Source organism: Scleropages formosus, chromosome 8 (genome assembly GCF_900964775.1).
Source record: "Scleropages formosus chromosome 8, fSclFor1.1, whole genome shotgun sequence".
In the NCBI taxonomy this organism is placed as follows: domain Eukaryota; kingdom Metazoa; phylum Chordata; class Actinopteri; order Osteoglossiformes; family Osteoglossidae; genus Scleropages; species Scleropages formosus.
Window position 1 is genome coordinate 41,657 of NC_041813.1, and position 17,615 is coordinate 59,271.

A 17,615-nucleotide genomic window follows, 5' to 3' on the forward strand; every position below is an offset into this window, starting at 1 on the left:
AATGTTGTGACATATGCACATTTGTAATACACACCTTTTAAATAATATATGCGTTTTGTATCTAAAATGCTGCACAGGTTACATTTTTTTTAAAGAAAGTTAACATTAAATATATAAAATAATTATTGAATAAATACTAAAAAGGATTTTAATTTCTTATAGTAGTGTGAATTTAAATAAAAGTGCCACAGCAGTTATGCAACATGTATAAATGTATTGTTTTACAGACGAAATGTTCTTCCTATATTTATGCGCATATAAGACGTGCTTTTTATACTTTAAATGTTATATAATTTCTTTTGACCTGACACGTGATTTGTTTCCCTCTTTGTTTAATTGAACCTGTTGTTGTCAGTAGTTATTGACAATATCATTATATTATAGTAAACAGTTACAATACCTGAGAAAGAAAAAAATTCAAGAGAGAGTGCTACAATCAGTTCAGAAGTCTAGAAATCACTGAATTTGGTATTTCAAAGGGGCATCGATCATTGTGTTATGAGTTATTTTTTTTAATAACCTAACATGTTGCATAGCCACCATCTTTGGTTTTTATTATGTGTTTCTCCTTATGTTCAAACAACCAAGAATAAAAAATATCACTGTTTTTAAGCCCTTTTTGAAATTGTCTGCGTCTTGCAGGCCTTGCATTTTAACTGTGACTTCACCTTGTTCTTAATACTATACACTGAATGGTAATGTCACCAAAGACATATGAAAGCATCTTCATTTGCATTAAACCAAATTAGCGTTAAATGAGGAAGTGCTAAACTAGAATGTTTAAGGGAAGTCACAACAAATGCGGTTATTTTGCCTATAAAAATAAAAAAGTTGATTTATTCATTAATTTATTCCTTTAAATTATAACTGTCACTTAAGCCAGAAAAAAATTAGCATATATTGAGACAAAGACCAAGTCTCTTGTTTTGGGACGAGCGGTTTCAGATTGCGTGTGTGTGTGTACACAGGTCTTTTCTACCTAATATATTTCCTTCTTAATATTATGTAATTCGGGGGGTGCGGTGGCGCAGTGGGTTGGACCGCAGTCCTGCTCTCCGGTGGGTCTGGGGTTCAGGTCCCGCTTGGGGTGCCTTGCGGCGGACTGGCGTCCCGTCCTGGGTGTGTTCCCTTCCCCCTCCGGCCTTACGCCCTGTGTTGCCGGGTTGGCTCCGGTTCCCCGTGAACCCGTAAGGGACAAGCGGTTCTGAAAATGTGTGTGTGTGTGTGTGTGTGTGTGTGTGTGTGTGTATTATGTAATTCCATGTAAAAAGGGGGATCTTGAAAAAGAGATGTGAAAAGCACTGGACAGCTAATTGGCAGTAGATAATCTGAAATGCTGCATGCATTTTTAAGTAGTACACACTGTAATCATTGTTTGAACATATATTATAGAAACTGGGTTAATGTAGTGTAATTCCATCTTTATTTTGAGCTATTCTTCAAAACATGAATTCCATGCTGTTAAACATAGAAATCACAATACAAATGAAGTAGAATAAAGCAGGTCTCTTCTTTGGGTAAATCCATTGAAATGTGGTTTGAAATGTTGACCTACAAAACCATGTTTTTTGTGTCAGTGATTCCTTTGCTTTAGGGGATTATAAATGTTTTTCATCTCCGTATGTTTTCTGCAAGTGGATATATTCTTATCTTCTGGTAAAAATCAAATGGTTTTTAAACACTTAATGGTATTATACTCTTCATAATTACATTACTTCTGCCACTTTTGATTAAATTTTAATATACACATAGGTCTAGTTTTAACCAAACAGCTAAATTCATGCCAATGGGAAGTGCTGGTGTTTTAAGAATTATGCCAAGGAAGATTACAGATTTTCTTCAGTAGACAATCCATGAACAGCTATGTGTTCATTTTAAATGAGTTTCAACATATTCTGTATTTCATGTGCTACCAGAAAATAAATACACACACACACACACACACACACACACACACACACACACAGTCTGAAACTGCTTGTCCCAAGCAGGGTTGAAGCAAACCGGAGCCTAATCCAGCAACACAGGGCATAGGGGACACACCCAGGACAGGACGTCAGTCTATCACAAGGCACCCCAAGCAGGACTCGAACCTCAGACCCGCCACACAGCGGGACCCAGCCAAACCCGCTGCACCACCACATCCCTCTAGAAAATACTATAACATTATATTTCACAAACATTTGCATTGGTATTTTAAAGACAATTCAATATTCTTCACATTGAATTCTAAAAGCCTGAAGGCTGAATTGCCACTAAAATGACACTAAACCTTTCAAACCACACTGAAATGCCACTAAAACAGAAGTACTTGTGGTGGGTGGTGATGCCAAAACTCTTGACACAATCACACCAATCTTTACCACAAATGGTATTAGCTTCAAGTGTACAGACTGTGTCAAGGATCTGGGTGTCCTGTTGGATGGGAAGCTGTCATTTGTATCCCATGTAAATGCTTTGACTAAGTCATGCTTCCATCAGTTAAGAAACTGCTAAATTTCGGCGATTCCTATGTAGGCAGGATGCTGAGAAACTGGTTCATGCTTTTGTTTCAAGCAGGCTGGATTACTGTAATGCTTTATTGTCGGGTTGTCCATACCAGACTGTATCCAGGCGACAGTCGGTACAAAATGCTGTTGTGAGAATTGTCACTAGAACTAGGAAATATGATCATATAACACTGGTACCTAGATCACTGCATTGGCTCCCGGTCACATTTAGAGTTGATTATAAAATCCTGCTTTTGACCTATAAGGCAGTACATGTCATTGCTCCAGTTTACCTTTGTGAGACGATTGATCCTTATATCCCAGGACGATATCTTTGTTCATTGGATGCAGGTTACCTTAAAGTACCTGTGATCAATAAGACCTCAGCAGGAGGTCACGCCTTTAGTTATAGAGCACCTGAATAGTCTACCAGTTACTGTCAGAAATGTCCCGTCTCTCTCAGCCTTTAAATCCAGACTAAAGATTTACATGTTTACTCAGGCATTCCACCTCGAAATGTAATTCCACTTTGCTGTGTTTTATGTTTTTCCCACCTAGGTACCAAAACGTATTAAATTTATCTGTTTAAGTTATAAATCACTAACAATTTTTTTCTTGTTGAGCATCGTCTCCCTACAATAAGACCTGAGAAGGCCGGCCGGAGGTCACAGACACACCCCATGCCGACTAAAGATGATTACCAGCTTACATGATGGACGAGACGTACCTTGCTGAACTGGGAAATCAGGCTATCATACAGCAACAATGCCATTATTACTTGTAAACTTAGAAGTCTTGTTTAATCTAGAATACCCAGGAAGGGGGGGCAGTCACTGGCCCTAGGAGCCCCAGAGGTTTTTTCTCCCTCAACTTTAATGTGTGTGAAGGAGGGTGGGTCTGAGGTACCACACTGTACTGCTGAGCCTTCCTGAGGGGTCGCAGGCCTAATTCAATGAAACACCAACGAAGACAGGTGCCCACCTGAAAGCCTCGATGAAATACCCATGCTGGCATGCCGTGGTTGATGTGATGGTTGTGGGAGAAAAATAATCCGCTTGGTTTTGATGGCAGTGCCGGATGTTTTTCTTAGTGGCGTTGTGGTGAAGTTGGTTGGACTGGGTCCCTGTGTCCCTGTTGTAACATAGGCATGGGGTGTAACATCATGTCCTGTGTATGTTGAATGTTTAAATGGAGAAATAAAGCATTTGGACTTGTCTGGAAAACACAAGCTAATTGATAAAAACTTTCAAATTTTGTAAACTTATATCAGCACACCTGCTTTGCACTGTTAGCAGTTTTCTTAGTAAATGATTGTAATTCATGGATGTATGTGAACTAGGGCACCTTCCATTTAAATTGAAGCAGTATAAGTAACAAATAATATTGCAGTTACTCTAGTAAAATATACTTAATGTACGCTTACGAGTGACACAGCAAATAGCATTGCTGTCTGCGAGAGGACGTGGGTTCGATCCCCACTCAGTCTGTGTGGACTTTGCATGTTGTCTGCGCGGGTTTCCTCCAGGTGCTCTGGTTTCCTCCCACAGTCCAAAGATATGCTGATCATGTTCACCCATAGTGTGTGAGTGACATACAGAGAGAGTGTGTTCCACTGATGTATGGATGAGTGACCCATTGTAAGTAGTGTATCTAGCAGTGTAAGTTACCCCGGTGAATAAAGTGTGTGGGCTGATAACACTACACAGTATCCACTGGAAGTCGCTTTGGAGAAAAGTGTTGAGAAAATGTAATACTTATGTATACAAATACAACAATATTGACAAACGATATATATATATATATATACTTATAGTGTCCAAAAATTTATTTCAGGTGAAAATAAAAATGTTTTCAATTTTATATATATGTTTTGGAAGAGTTGTCCTCAGTATTTCACTCTGCAGTTAAGAAAAACCTGCAAAATCTTCATTAAAGTAGTTTAATACTGACTGTGTGAATAGTATATTACGGGAAAAAAAAACATAACCATGTATTTTACTTAGCAGGGGGTGCGGTGGTGCAGTGGGTTGGACTGGGTCCTGCTCTCCGGTAGGTCTGGGGTTCGAGTCCCGCTTGGGGTGCCTTGCGAAGGACTGGCGTCCCGTCCTGGGTGTGTCCCCTCCCCCTCCAGCCTTACGCCCTGTGTTACCGGGTAGGCTCCGGTTCCCCGCGACCCCGTACAGGACAAGCGGCACAGAGTGTGTGTGTGTGTGTGTGTGTGTGTGTATTTTACTTACTAAATCTAAATTTTATTAACATTATGATTTGTGACTATGGAGTCCATAGGTTTAAATCATTTCAAGGACATCAGATTACTTGTGGACAAGAACAACTTTGTACTATGGTGCGCTTGTCAAAATAAATCTGTTTTAGAAACCTAATACATCCTTAATGATTTCTGGTTATGATGGGCTTATACTTATCTGTTAATCAGCTTACTACGAAATGAAAATATAATTTTCAAAACTGGACTTTATACAACATAGCAAAGATCAACCAAAAATTTATAGTAGATAACTAGGATCACAAATGGAAAACCCTGGGACAGTTAGATATAGAAACTTAGATTACATTGAGGTATGTTGTACACTGGCCAAAAGCCGATGTACCAATACAAACATGTCATATTTTCTTCGAAGTAGCTCAATCAGCTTGTACATACATCTCTGTAGTTCATGTTCAAGTTTAAACTATATTCTTACTTCTTAACTCTTATTCTTCTATAATACATTATATTAGCCAGTTTTCTGCCTCCAGGTACAGTATGCTGGCATGTAGAGTAAATAGATGAGTGAAACAAACACTGGAGACAAGTTCTGTTTACATATTACTATGCCAAATACACACACACACACACACATTTTCAGAACCGCTTGTCCCTTACGGGGTCACGGGGAACCGGAGCCTACCCGGCAACACAGGGCGTAAGGCCGGAGGGGGAAGGGGACACACCCAGGACGGGACGCCAGTCCGCCGCAAGGCACCCCAAGCGGGACTTGAACCCCAGACCCACCGGAGAGCAGGACTGCGGTCCAACCCACTGCGCCACCGCACCCTCTCTACTATGCCAAATAATACAAAGCAATAGCAATAATACAGTTTCTACTGTATTCATTTGCTTTCTACTCACTGCTGCTGAACATTATTACATTACAAGCACCAATGTAGGCAAACAAGGTCACAAAAAATCTGGCCCTATTGCATTGCAAATGACAAGTCACTGGCCTTCCAACATATAGCACAGTATTTTTGTCTTATAGTGTTATTAGAGTTTAAAGGATTTAAGGATTAAACAGGACATATATATTCCTGTAATGCTGGTGTAATGGTTTGAAAATGGTATGAAAGCAGATTTTCTCTTTTTCCTTGTTTATTGGTTAACATAATTTCAATAAAACTGGAAGTTTGGAAGATGCTTTGGAGAAAGGTGTCTGCAAAGTAAATAAATGTAAATGTAAAATAATTTTTGCAAAACGTGACAGATTATTTTGTATAATTTTAAGAAGAAACTGTCAATCAGTTTTATCCTGTGCCATGGAAAATAGATAACCCCACTTGGACACAATGTCAAAAGGCCACACTTGAATCCCACTACCTTAGATCATCCTGACTCCAAATGTTTTTTCAAAGTTAATAAAAAAGTTTTTTTCTTCCCTAGATGGCACTAATAGGACATTTGGCATGGAATTACTCTCCAAAAAGTTAGGAATGTGAAAAAATATTTTAGTTATTTATACTTTAATTTTTCACATAGAAAGTTAATAAAAATGGCATATAAAGTGTATAAAGGACAAATCCTTTGAAGCATAGATAAGATTGCAGAGTAAATGTTACATAAATCCATATAATGAAGGGGCTTTACAAAATCCAATGATTAGATTCTCTTATTCTGAAATTCTGTAGACTGAAAGCAATTCCTAAGTGTTTTCTGAGTTGATGATGTCTTGGGTCATGTTATGGCTGAGTGTTTGTAAATACATATATATAATACAATGCATTAAATATAATGAATTAATTTTGTTTATTCATAATTGCAAAGGAACTTACCATATTGTAGTATATGAATATTTCTGCATTATACATTGTTGTCTACTCCACTTGAGAACATGGTAATTCCATGAACTGTTAAGAATATAAAAGGACTGTTTTTCATAAAAATGAACTCCTGAGCCCCCTTATTAAATGTTTTGCTGCACCGAAAACAGCTAAACCTGGATTCATTGCTTATGGGGGAAAAAGGAGACACTGGAGGCATCATATAATAAAAGCTGTGCAAAGGGATATAGGGTGAATGGCATCTATTGAAAGTAAACAAAAGCACCAGCTCTGTGGTACCAGTGATGATATTCTGTGGAGAACTTTTTATGTTTGAAACCACTAAGGTGAAGTTGTGTGCATGTACTGCATGATTAAACAAAGGTTTCCTGTCACTATAGAAATACTTGTGAACATTATAGTCCAGAACGAAGGTCATCTCTTCATGGCTCATTTAGCTGATTGGAGCGGCCTTAGATAACCCCACACAAATGGTGGGATTTACCCTCCACATGATTCATCTTGACAAAGTAAGACAAAGAGACTGATCCAGGCACAGAGGGCCATTTACTGCACCCTTTTTCTATTTCCCCTTCCTATTCAAACCGATTGAAATTGACATGATGCAAAATTAGTTAACAGCCAGTGATAATTTTGGAAATTCATTATTTAAGCCTTATTCACTCTAATTCATTCACCTACTACATATTCAGTAGGGTTTATAATAATTAATGGAATGTCATTTGAAATGAAATGTATGAATGACTGTTTTTTGATTATTGCCTGATGTTCAGAGTATGTGAGAAAATACATAAAACTATATATCTTCAGTGTGAGTGCCAACAATTTCAGTTTTAGACTGCTTCCTAATGAACACACTAAACAAGTCTTTTAGAGAGGATCTGTTGTCCAGCTAAACCTTTTCAACAAAACCGTTTTGCAGAGGACACAAAGAACCTCAGAGGAACAAGTTAGACCTATAGGCCACTTGCTACTGAGTTGCAAGTTGAGAGGAAAAAAAACAGAAAACGAATGATGATCATGCTGAAGAAAACCACTGCTCAGAAAAATATTGCTGTTTGTCTTAATCTTGCCAAAATACACACACATGATCCAAAACCGTCAAAGGCTGGACGTCTTGGCCACAGTAAGAAATGTGTTCGGCAAAAGTCATTGGCCGAGCCAAAGTCCAAACGAAAGGTAGACACTGGGAGGTGGCAAAACAAAACAAACTGGCGGTGATCTTTCCAAAAGTATAATTACAATAACAGCTCAGTGCTTCACTCCTGTGGATTTCTGTGATGTCTGCAGTCCTGCAGAAAACCACTAACATCTACACGTCTAACCTAAGGGTTAGAAAAATAAAGGTAAATGTACATGTAAAAAACACAAGGACAAAAGACAAGAGGGACTCTTGAGATCATGAGCGATGCAGCCTCCACACGGAATATCGCTGAGTGGTGCTGTCAATAGTCTCACACAGCAAGCATGGCAAAGTAAGCGGGCCCATTATTGTGTAGTTTATGGAGAACATTCCGGACGATATTTGGCTTCAGATACTGGCACTACCCTCTGCTGGTTGGCAGGAATAAGGACAAACACATGAAAGCAAGGAACACATTTCGACATTTCGGAGTGTGTGTTCTGTGGGCTGTCCTGATGCTGCCATGAGCTGCAGCAGTGAGGGATCAAGAAGAAAAATTACCAACTACAAATTAAAACAAAACTTTAACTCATTTAAGAAGAAAAATGTCAGAGTAAAGTAAAGCATCTGCTGAAGTATCTGGTTTTTTGATATATAGTTCATTTTCAGGAACAAGCTAAGAGCAGTTCATGGGGTATAGCTCTACATTATACTAAAAATTCATCCATTTCTTATAAGTAAACAAAATTTAGCAGATGCCACAAAATGAATGCAGCACAGGGCCTCCACCTGCCTTGAATTAGTCAAAGTGGGATGTGTATATTTGCTATAATTCTCACGCTGTATTGGGTAAGACTGGAAAAATCCTCAGGACATGTTACGCAGCACAGCTTTTGGAACCTGGGTGTGATCAAAGCCAGCCACAGACAGTGACATCTTTGGAAAAGGAGATTATCTCTTCATATACATTCCATTTAGACCTATTTTAGGCTACGGATTACACTAAACTACTTGTCTGCCAATCCATTATGCTTTTCTGGGGTTCTGTAACTGATCCATTTCAGATGTGCTCTTAATTCATACAAAGTGGAATTACTGCCTACATTTTTAATTACTGGGGGGGCAGGGGCAGGGGCAGGGGCAGGGGCAGGGGCAGGGGCAGGGGCAGGGGCAGGGGCCTGCTGTGTGGCGGGTCTGGGGTTCAAATCCTGCTCAGGGTCTCTTGTGCTGGACTGGCGTCCCACCCGGGGTGTGTCCTCGGCCCTACACCCTGCGCTGCTGGGTTGGGCTCCGGTTTGCCACAATCCTGCTGGAGCCAAGTGGTTTCAGACTGTGCGTGTGTAGTTCATGAATCCCCACCACTCCAGCCCACCAGGTGGCGCTATGTAACTTCGATAGCATAACCGCACTTACGTGTGTGCACCGAACAAGAGACCAGGGTTTCTCTTCTCAATGAGATGTCAGGGAACTACTTTTTTTATTTATTTAGGTTTTGCTTGTTCTCTGTTAATGCTCTTGTATTGTGACTCCTGAACTGTTCAGTTACTAAAAAAGTGTTATCAGAATAATAATCAACTGTCACTGGAAGATGTATTGTGAAATATGCACACTTTTCAATAACAAGTAAGCCCCGAAAAACTGGTTAATTAAATTTATATTTGAATCACCATATTGGCTAAGCTCCAAGTTTTTCTCTGTGGCTTCTTGTTGTTTTTGGTTGGAACGGGTGGGTCTTTGTGTACAGCCCTTGTACGTCATGTCCATTTGTATCTTGAATGAATGTGTGTATGTGTGTGTGTGTGTGTGTGTGTATATATATAAAAATCATTTTAAAAACACACACACACACACACACACACACACACACACACACACACACACACTGTCTGAACCGCTTGTCCCATACGGGGTCGCGGGGAGCCGGAGCCTAACCCAGCAACACAGGGTATAAGGCTGGAGGTGAAGGGGACACACTCAGGATGGGACGCCAGTCCGTTGCAAGGCACCCCAAGCGGGATTCGAACCCCAGACCCTCCAGAGAGCAGGACCCGGTCCAACCCACTGCACACTGATCTTAAAAATATTACAATAATAAGCAATCTTAATGGCCTTCTTATTAATATTATCACAGTCCTCGATAGCGTTTCTGTACTGCTTAACTTCTTTAAAAAAAAAAAAAAAAAGAAAAAAAAGGGTTTTTTATTAGCAAATTTTGACCTGAGCTAAATTGATTAATAAATTAATGATATATGCTTGTTTCTCTGTACATCTATCATAACAAAAGAAACCAAACAGTACATACTGATAGTACAAAGCAAAATCCTTACACAGTTTTCAATAATAAATTAGAGACATCTCTCCATACGACAGTCACAGTGCAAGAGAAGAAGAGGTGAGGCACCGTGCGGGCTGCGTGCATGCAACAGCAGGTTACAAAAAGAACAATTTACATCATCAGTTCAACCTGCCACAGGAGCTACTGATGCAATTCTACTCCGCAGTCATCGAGTCCGTCCTCTGCACCTCTATAACTGTCTGGTTCGGCTCAGCTACGAAGTCAGACATCAGAAGACTGCAGCGGATAGTTCGGACTGCTGGAAGAATCATTGGCACATCCCCCCCAGCTCTCCAAGAACTGCACTCGTCCAGAGTCAGTAAAAGGGCTAGCAAAATCATTGTAGACCCCTCGCATCCAGGCCACTTCCTCTTCGAACCTTTGCCATCTGGCCGGCGCTACAGAGCGCTGAGCACCAGGACAGCCAGGCATAAGAAAAGTTTCTTTCCTCAGGCCATCTACCTCATGAACACCTAAATCTCTCCCCTAGCGAGTAAACCGTGCAATACATAATGCTATTTATATTTATATTCATAACTATTTATCACATATCTCTTACTCACACTCCCTTGCATTTGTAACTAGTGACTATTTTTCTATATAATATTGGGTACTGTATATTTTTATATATTTTTCATCTCTTATTCACATACTCTATCTTTTCATCTATCTTGTCACTGTCATTCTGTCTCTGCTGTGGAAGTTTCTGTCACCAAGACAAATTCCTTGTATGTGTGCGAACATACCTGGCAATAAAGCTCGTTCTGATTCTGATTCATCCTTGAATATTGTAAGAAAATGCTTGACAGGGTAGAATTTGTGTCTAATCTTGAAATAGATTTCCTTAACCTTGTTTGTTAAAAAGTATTTGTGAGTCAACAGCCAAACTTTCTCCACCCATGGGACATAAGGTAAGCTGGCAGGAACTGCAAGTCAATCAATGCAGTAGGAGCGCGGAAGCCCGGACACATCTGACAGTAACACCGGAGATGACGTGGAACAGATTCCGAGTACGTCTTTGTTTTGAAAATAGTGACACAGTACTGTGTGTTTAGGATAATACTTCTGTTGACGTGCGTTCCACTGATAGGTATTTTCTTTAAATTGGTTATCTTGAGAAGGGGACACCGCTTAAGAGTCTCTTGTTAACTTGTCACGCTGACTCCTATGCGTAGTTCTGTCTGTTGAGGAAAGTCAGTGGTACATCATCATGATCATGTCTGTCATGATGAATAAAAAATATTAATTTGCCCGCTGAGCGAGCGCCTACGACGTTACTAAGGCTGTAAATGAAAAATGAAATAATATAACCGCGCTCAGCTTTGAAAACTGTTCCACGAAGACTTGTAGACGTAGTTCCACTCCAGCAGCAGCAGTAAGTAAGGTTACGTTGCGAGCCGCTATAATCATCATCATCATCATCATCATCACGATCATGTCCGCCGTGGAAACATGTTGCGTGGTCACAGTTTTCGAGTCGCTCCAAGAAAACCGTGATGAAAGTGGCTCCGATTCTCTGCAAACACCGAGGCTCCCGCCGGCACATAAATGTCTGAGCTGCACTGGAGTCATGATTCTGAATGATGATCGCGGCAGTGGAATTGTGTTGTGCAGCGGCCCCATGTTTTCCCACTTTCTCATTAGTAAGGAGAACACGTTCCCAGACCGCCAGTTTTTGTTACGAGACCGTTTCAGCAACAAACTTGAAATATATGTGCAACACACAGGAAAAGCAGTTGTTCCTGCAATAAATCACGACTGTGAGAAAATCGTGAGAACTTGCAGTAAATTATACAAGCAGCAGAATATAGCCACTCTGAAGGCAGAATTAATCATGGTGGTGAACTGTGTGGAGTTCCGGACAGCATTTCTTAATCTGTTCAAACAGTCCGACAAATGGAAGTTTTACAGCAGTGAAGGTGATTGTGATCTAACTGAGGACTGTGCATTTTTAAGCTGGTTTGCGGTACTTGGGGTTCCTCACCTGCACGAGTCAAAGCACGAAGGTCACGTGCGCTGGGAATCAAGTTGTGTTCTAGAAAGGGGCTGGGAGGTTTTTGCCTGCGGTTCTCCTTTTGGCTCCTTGTGCCCTGACCTCTTCATGAGCACCCTGAGCAAAGGGATAGTAAGCAATCTTGCTGGAGAAGATCACGCCCTTATCCTCACTGATGCACGCTGCTTGCCAGGCACAGAGGGGGGAGGACTGTTTCTCAGAAAAGGAGACTGCGATTTCCTTGTGGGAGTGATTGTGTCTCCTTTATGCTGGAAAGCCGCCGAATGGATTGGCCTCACTTTAGTGTGTTCTTTTCACTTGATACTAAAGAACGTAGTACAGTCCCTTAATCTTTGCAGTTCATTGCGAAGATTCATTTTTCTTGTACCAACCCCTTTGAATGAAGCTTTGCCGCGCAAAGGCCAGTCCACAGCTATGCAGAATTTTCCTGTCGTCGTTTTGGTTGACAGTGGCAAATTCTGGGGCAGTGCAATTGTTTTAAGTTCTCAGCTGATAATGACATGCAGACATGTCTTGAATGGCAAAACCGGTGTGATTGTGAGGTACAAGATGCCTGAAAGGTATGTAACATTTTTGCAAAGTACTGTTAATGCCATATGACTGCGTAATTTCGGTATGCACAGAAGTAATGCAGAAGAAGTTTTTACTGATATGCTGTAGCTTTTAGAAATGTTGTACATGAATAGCAGGATGCATCATGTATAATTCCAAAGGAGAATGTATAAAGAGCATCATACAGTACATCTAATCAGCAATATGTATTCATAGGGAAAAATTTGTGAAAGACCAGCATGTACAGAAAAAGAGTAAATCACTTACAATTTTATATGTTAACAAATGTTATGGTTGTTTTTATTCTTAGACTACTTGCTAGGAAGGGTGATGTGTTGTATGCCACAAAATTTTCATCACCGTTTGATGTAGCAATAGTGAGACTGAAAGAACACCTTCCTGATATTTTTGTACCAACATGGGCATCATCCTATAAGCCAGGTATGTCTGATCAAAACTTAGATCATAAGTGCTGTATTCTTGTTCCTTTTGGTCCTCAGTATTTGAGTATTCGAGTAGTTAAGTATTTACTAAATTTTTTTTAGAGAAGTCTCATGCATATATATATATATATATATATATATATACACACTGTGTATATATACTGTATATTATATAAGCTTAGGTTTTGCATGGATAATGACATCAAGAATAAGGTACATAATGATATTCTTCAGTTCATCAGTTTTCATCTTAATAATTCTATAATTTCTTGTGTTTTTAGGTGAAGATGTGTACGTCATAGGCCATGGTGTATTTGGAGAGAACTGTGGCCCTTCTGTGACTTCAGGGATCCTGTCTAGAGTTATCGAATCCAATTGTGAACCAGTAATGCTGCAGACTACATGTGCAGTACAGGCTGGAGCTAGTGGGGGTGCTGTGGTGAGAGCAGCAACTGGAGAACTGCTGGGTACTGTACACTCTACAAAATGCCATAGTATTGTTATGGTTAAATGCATGACAGAGTTGAATGCATTCCATGCACATTCAATAGACAAGTGTGCACAATTAATTTTGTTTCAAAGTATTGAGTGTTTTTTCCAGTTAATCCTGTCTGGAATAGCTCTTGAGTCACCAGTAGAATTATTGGATATCATCACCACCTCATATCCTCCTCTTTCCCTGAAATACTAATAAATGGTTACTCTCTCTGCCTTTTTTAAGGTCTTGTTACCAGCAACACAAGGGACTTTGTAGCAGAAGTGACCTATCCGCACTTAAACTTCAGTATTCCAGCAGCTGTGTTGGAGCCCTTACTGCACGATTTTTCTGTAACAGGTGATCCCAAAGCTTTTAAGAAACTGGATGAAGCAGAGGATGGGGTAGTAAGGGTGTGGCGGCTACAAAACAAACCACAACAGTTCCCAGACTGTAAACTTTGATGAGCTATAGATTAAACATGTTTTTACTTCCTTGGCAACATTTGACTATTTTCTTGAGGTTAGCTGGATAATTTAGCATTTGAAGAAAAAATGTTATTTCACATTCAAGTTTCTTATCCACCATAAATACAGAAAAGGCATTTTTGTTTTATATTCTGTATTTGACTTTAATTTGTATTGAAAATCTGCAGAGGGATATAATTCTAGATTTTTTTTAAATAAACAAGAGCTTTTCTATAATATCTGATCGATTAGCATATTTCTGTGATGTTGGCAAAAACTTAACTAAAAATAAAAACTGAACAATATCTTGCATTCACAGTTCACAAAATTCTGTAACTGTTATTAAACTGTTATCAAATTTGGTGTTATATCCTCTTTTGTGTTTAACATATTTAGCATTTTACTTAGTTTGACTTTATTTCTGCAAAACAGCTGGAATTCCCAGTTATTTAAAATCTGCCAGGTTTGAGTTATGCACTTGCATTGCATTTGATTTATAATCAGTGTGCACCTTTTACATATGAGCTTGCTGTAGATATCAACACAGCATAGAATTTGAAACTTACTGTGTAAAATGTATCACCGTGTTCCTCAGAAAATATGCATTTGAGGTATAAAATACCTCAAGATGATTGAAGCGCTTCAATGAACAATACAGAGGAAAGGTTTTTCTTTGTAAGTTGTGACAATTTGTTGCCATATTGTTTATTACTATGTCACATTAAATCCTGTAATGGTCACACTCTTGGTGATGAATTTACCATTTCAAAATGTGTGATGTCATGTGTTACCATTCAGTAAGAAACTGATAGAGAAATAATGTTTGTGAACCCGAGGGGGGTGTGGTGGTGCAGTGGGTTGGACCACAGTCCTGCTCTCCGGTGGGTCTGGGGTTCGAGTCCCACTTGGGGTGCCTTGCGACGGACTGGCGTCCCGTCCTGGGTGTGTCCCCTCCCCCTCCAGCCTTGCGCCCTGAGTTGCCGGGTTCGGCTCCGGTTCCCCGTGACCCCGTATGGGACAAGCGGTTCTGAAAATGTGTGTGTGTGTGTGTGTGTGTGTGTGTTTGTGAACCCTTTGGAATGATTGCTTTCCGCTTGAAAGGCTCAGAAAAACTCATCTAATCTTCAATAATATAGTTTTAACAATGCTTGCACTATTTTACATTTCAATATATTTATTGGAACCAATGGTTTTAACAGTAAACAGTTAAAGCTTGCATGATGCCACAGCGAGTAGCGCTGCTGTCTCAGCGTCTGGGTGGTGCAAGAGGACGTGGGTTTGATCCCCACTCAGTCTGTGTGGAGTTTACATGTTCTCCCTGTGTCTGGGTGGGTTTCCTCCCACAGTCTGAAGACATGCTGGTTAGGTTCCTCATAGTGTGTGTGTTCCACTGATGTATGGATGAGTGACCCATTGTAAGTAGTGTATCTAGCAGTGTAAATCACCATGGTGAATAAGGTGTGTGGTCTGATAACACTACATGAGTGTTCAGTGGAAGTCGCTTTGGAGAAAAGTGGCTGCTAACTGAAGTACCGTAAGTCTCTAATGGAAAAGGTATGTAAACATTGCAATGTTTAATGATGCATATGCAACATTAAATTTCTTTCCACTACAGGAAATTTTGTTTGTGCATTTTGCAATGGGTATTTATCATGACACTCATGACAGAACAGAAGTACAGTGCCATTGTTATGATCCACTTGGATCTCGGAAACTCGTCTCCATGACTACTGCGGAAGCACTTCCTGGACTGTGCACAAGCATCGTGCGCTGAAAAAGCTGGTTTTCCTCTGATTTTTTCTGTAATTTTAAGCATGTTTTGCTTGGATTTCACAAATGTGATGGAAATGACAACAGGTGCCATATAATTAACCCTTTTAAATTAGCCAAATATTATATACATAAGTGTAAATTTAGCAATTCAAAGCCTTTCTTTCCCTTGTTGTAAAAGAAATTACACATAACACTATTGTACTTTCTAAAAGCCACAAAGCTGCGAGAACTGTGCTTCTACTGACATCTTGGTGACGAGCGTCTTTACATTTCTTTTCATTTACTTGTTTATTTTGTGAGTATGTTTATTTGTACATGTTCTTTTCCTCGTGTATTCCCTCTGGCATTGTTGTAATATTTGGATCTGCTGTCGTGATGCTTTTCTCCAAAGCAGCTTACAATGTTAGGGTTACAGTTATCACAAGCTTACAATTATTTACCCATTTATACAGCGGGGTAGGTACTTTGCTCAAGGGTGATGCAAGGGGGGAGGATAGAACCTGCAACCTTTAGATCCAAAGGGAACAGCGCTAACTACTATGCTACCAGCTGTCCCCCTACAGTACAGTATAGTATTAAAGAACAGGTTACTGACAGAAGCTTGATAAATCCAGAAAAGCTTAAGACAATAAGGAAACCTCACACACTAAAAAATATTTATTTGGATGTGCCTTACAAATTCATCATACCCTTGGTGGAAGTACTGACGTCACTTAAGTGAAAAAGAAAGGGGTGGGAAATGGACTGAAATGTATCCCAACAGTGTGGAGCAGTTCAAACTTGGCTCAATCCTTCTGCACTAAATATAACCCCAAATTTCTTTTCATGTTGTTCACTGATGCTAGACTTCGGTGCCATGTTAGAGCAGGGACGTTCAAAATGTGAAAAGGTGACAGGCTATGTTTCCAGAATCTTACACCTGCCCAAGAAGAAATACTGAAATGGCCTGAGAATGGTTTGGCCAGCAGGGGAGAGACAACTTAGAAAGCATAAAATGTATCTTCACTGCCCATGCCGCACTCTTTCAGCCTTCGAAATAGCCAAAAATCACATCATGTGACACCCAGTAGATCCTACAAGTGCAGGAATTTCAATTTATTAGAAAGTAGCACCGAAAATGGTTTCAAATGCACTGCGCCAGCCACTACTTTCTCAATCAGCATATGGCTCTTTGCATCTTTTATGACAACATTTTTTTCTACCGTTTCAATCAACACTGGATGAAATTACCAGAGTACCTGCAGGAATTTACAGCTGAGGTCAAGGCACAGCAGTCCCAAGTAAACGCATATCCTTTATAGAATGAGCATAAATAGAGCACAGGAGGATTAATGTGCAAAAAGAGCCTATTGAACATCAAGTGGTAGAACTTCAGACTTTTGACGTAGAATTACGTCTTTCTCCTCACTAGGTATGGGGGGGTAACTTGGGAATTTACAATCACATAAAAATGCAACCCTTCTCACCGCTACTGCATGCAAGTGAAAAGACACAGAGAGATAGTGCCTATGCCATTTGATAGAGGAAGGAACACCGCCCGCATCACACAACATATGAACGGCCGCTGCCGGTTCAGCCCGAGCAAGCTGGCAATGTTGCAAAAATGTCCCACATTTGGCTCATTATGGAGTTGCCACATTCGAACTACGTCATAGCGTTACCATCAGCACCTCAGTTCGTAGCTAGAGAGCCGCACTATTGGACACGTATTGCGCTGGCAGGAAAACCTAAATTTAGAGCGAGGCAGGGGGCCCGAAGGCAGATCGTCGAATTAAAAATTTCGAAGATGCCCAAGAAACACAACGCAAAGTATTTTCACGACCGACAAGCCGCATTTAAGGAGCAATCTGTGGCCTCCGGGACTCGAAAGACACCAGCCAAGACACCG

General features: G+C 40.2%; 1 protein-coding gene across 2 annotated transcripts; it reads left to right on the top strand.

Moving 5' to 3' along the window:
- Nucleotides 1-11,007: 11,007 nt before the first annotated feature.
- On the top strand, nucleotides 11,008-14,141 carry tysnd1 (trypsin like peroxisomal matrix peptidase 1). 2 transcript variants are annotated; one of them, XM_018738046.2, is made up of 4 exons: nucleotides 11,008-12,577; nucleotides 12,880-13,010; nucleotides 13,294-13,479; nucleotides 13,734-14,141. In XM_018738046.2, exons 1-4 carry the CDS (start codon nucleotides 11,439-11,441, stop codon nucleotides 13,949-13,951), a joined length of 1,674 nt encoding a protein of 557 aa, XP_018593562.2. In that variant the 5' UTR covers nucleotides 11,008-11,438; the 3' UTR covers nucleotides 13,952-14,141. The 2 variants fall into 2 exon arrangements, with proteins under 2 accessions (XP_018593562.2, XP_018593563.2); XM_018738047.2 differs by having other exon boundaries at nucleotides 13,294-13,451; nucleotides 13,734-13,839.
- Nucleotides 14,142-17,615: the final 3,474 nt, after the last annotated feature.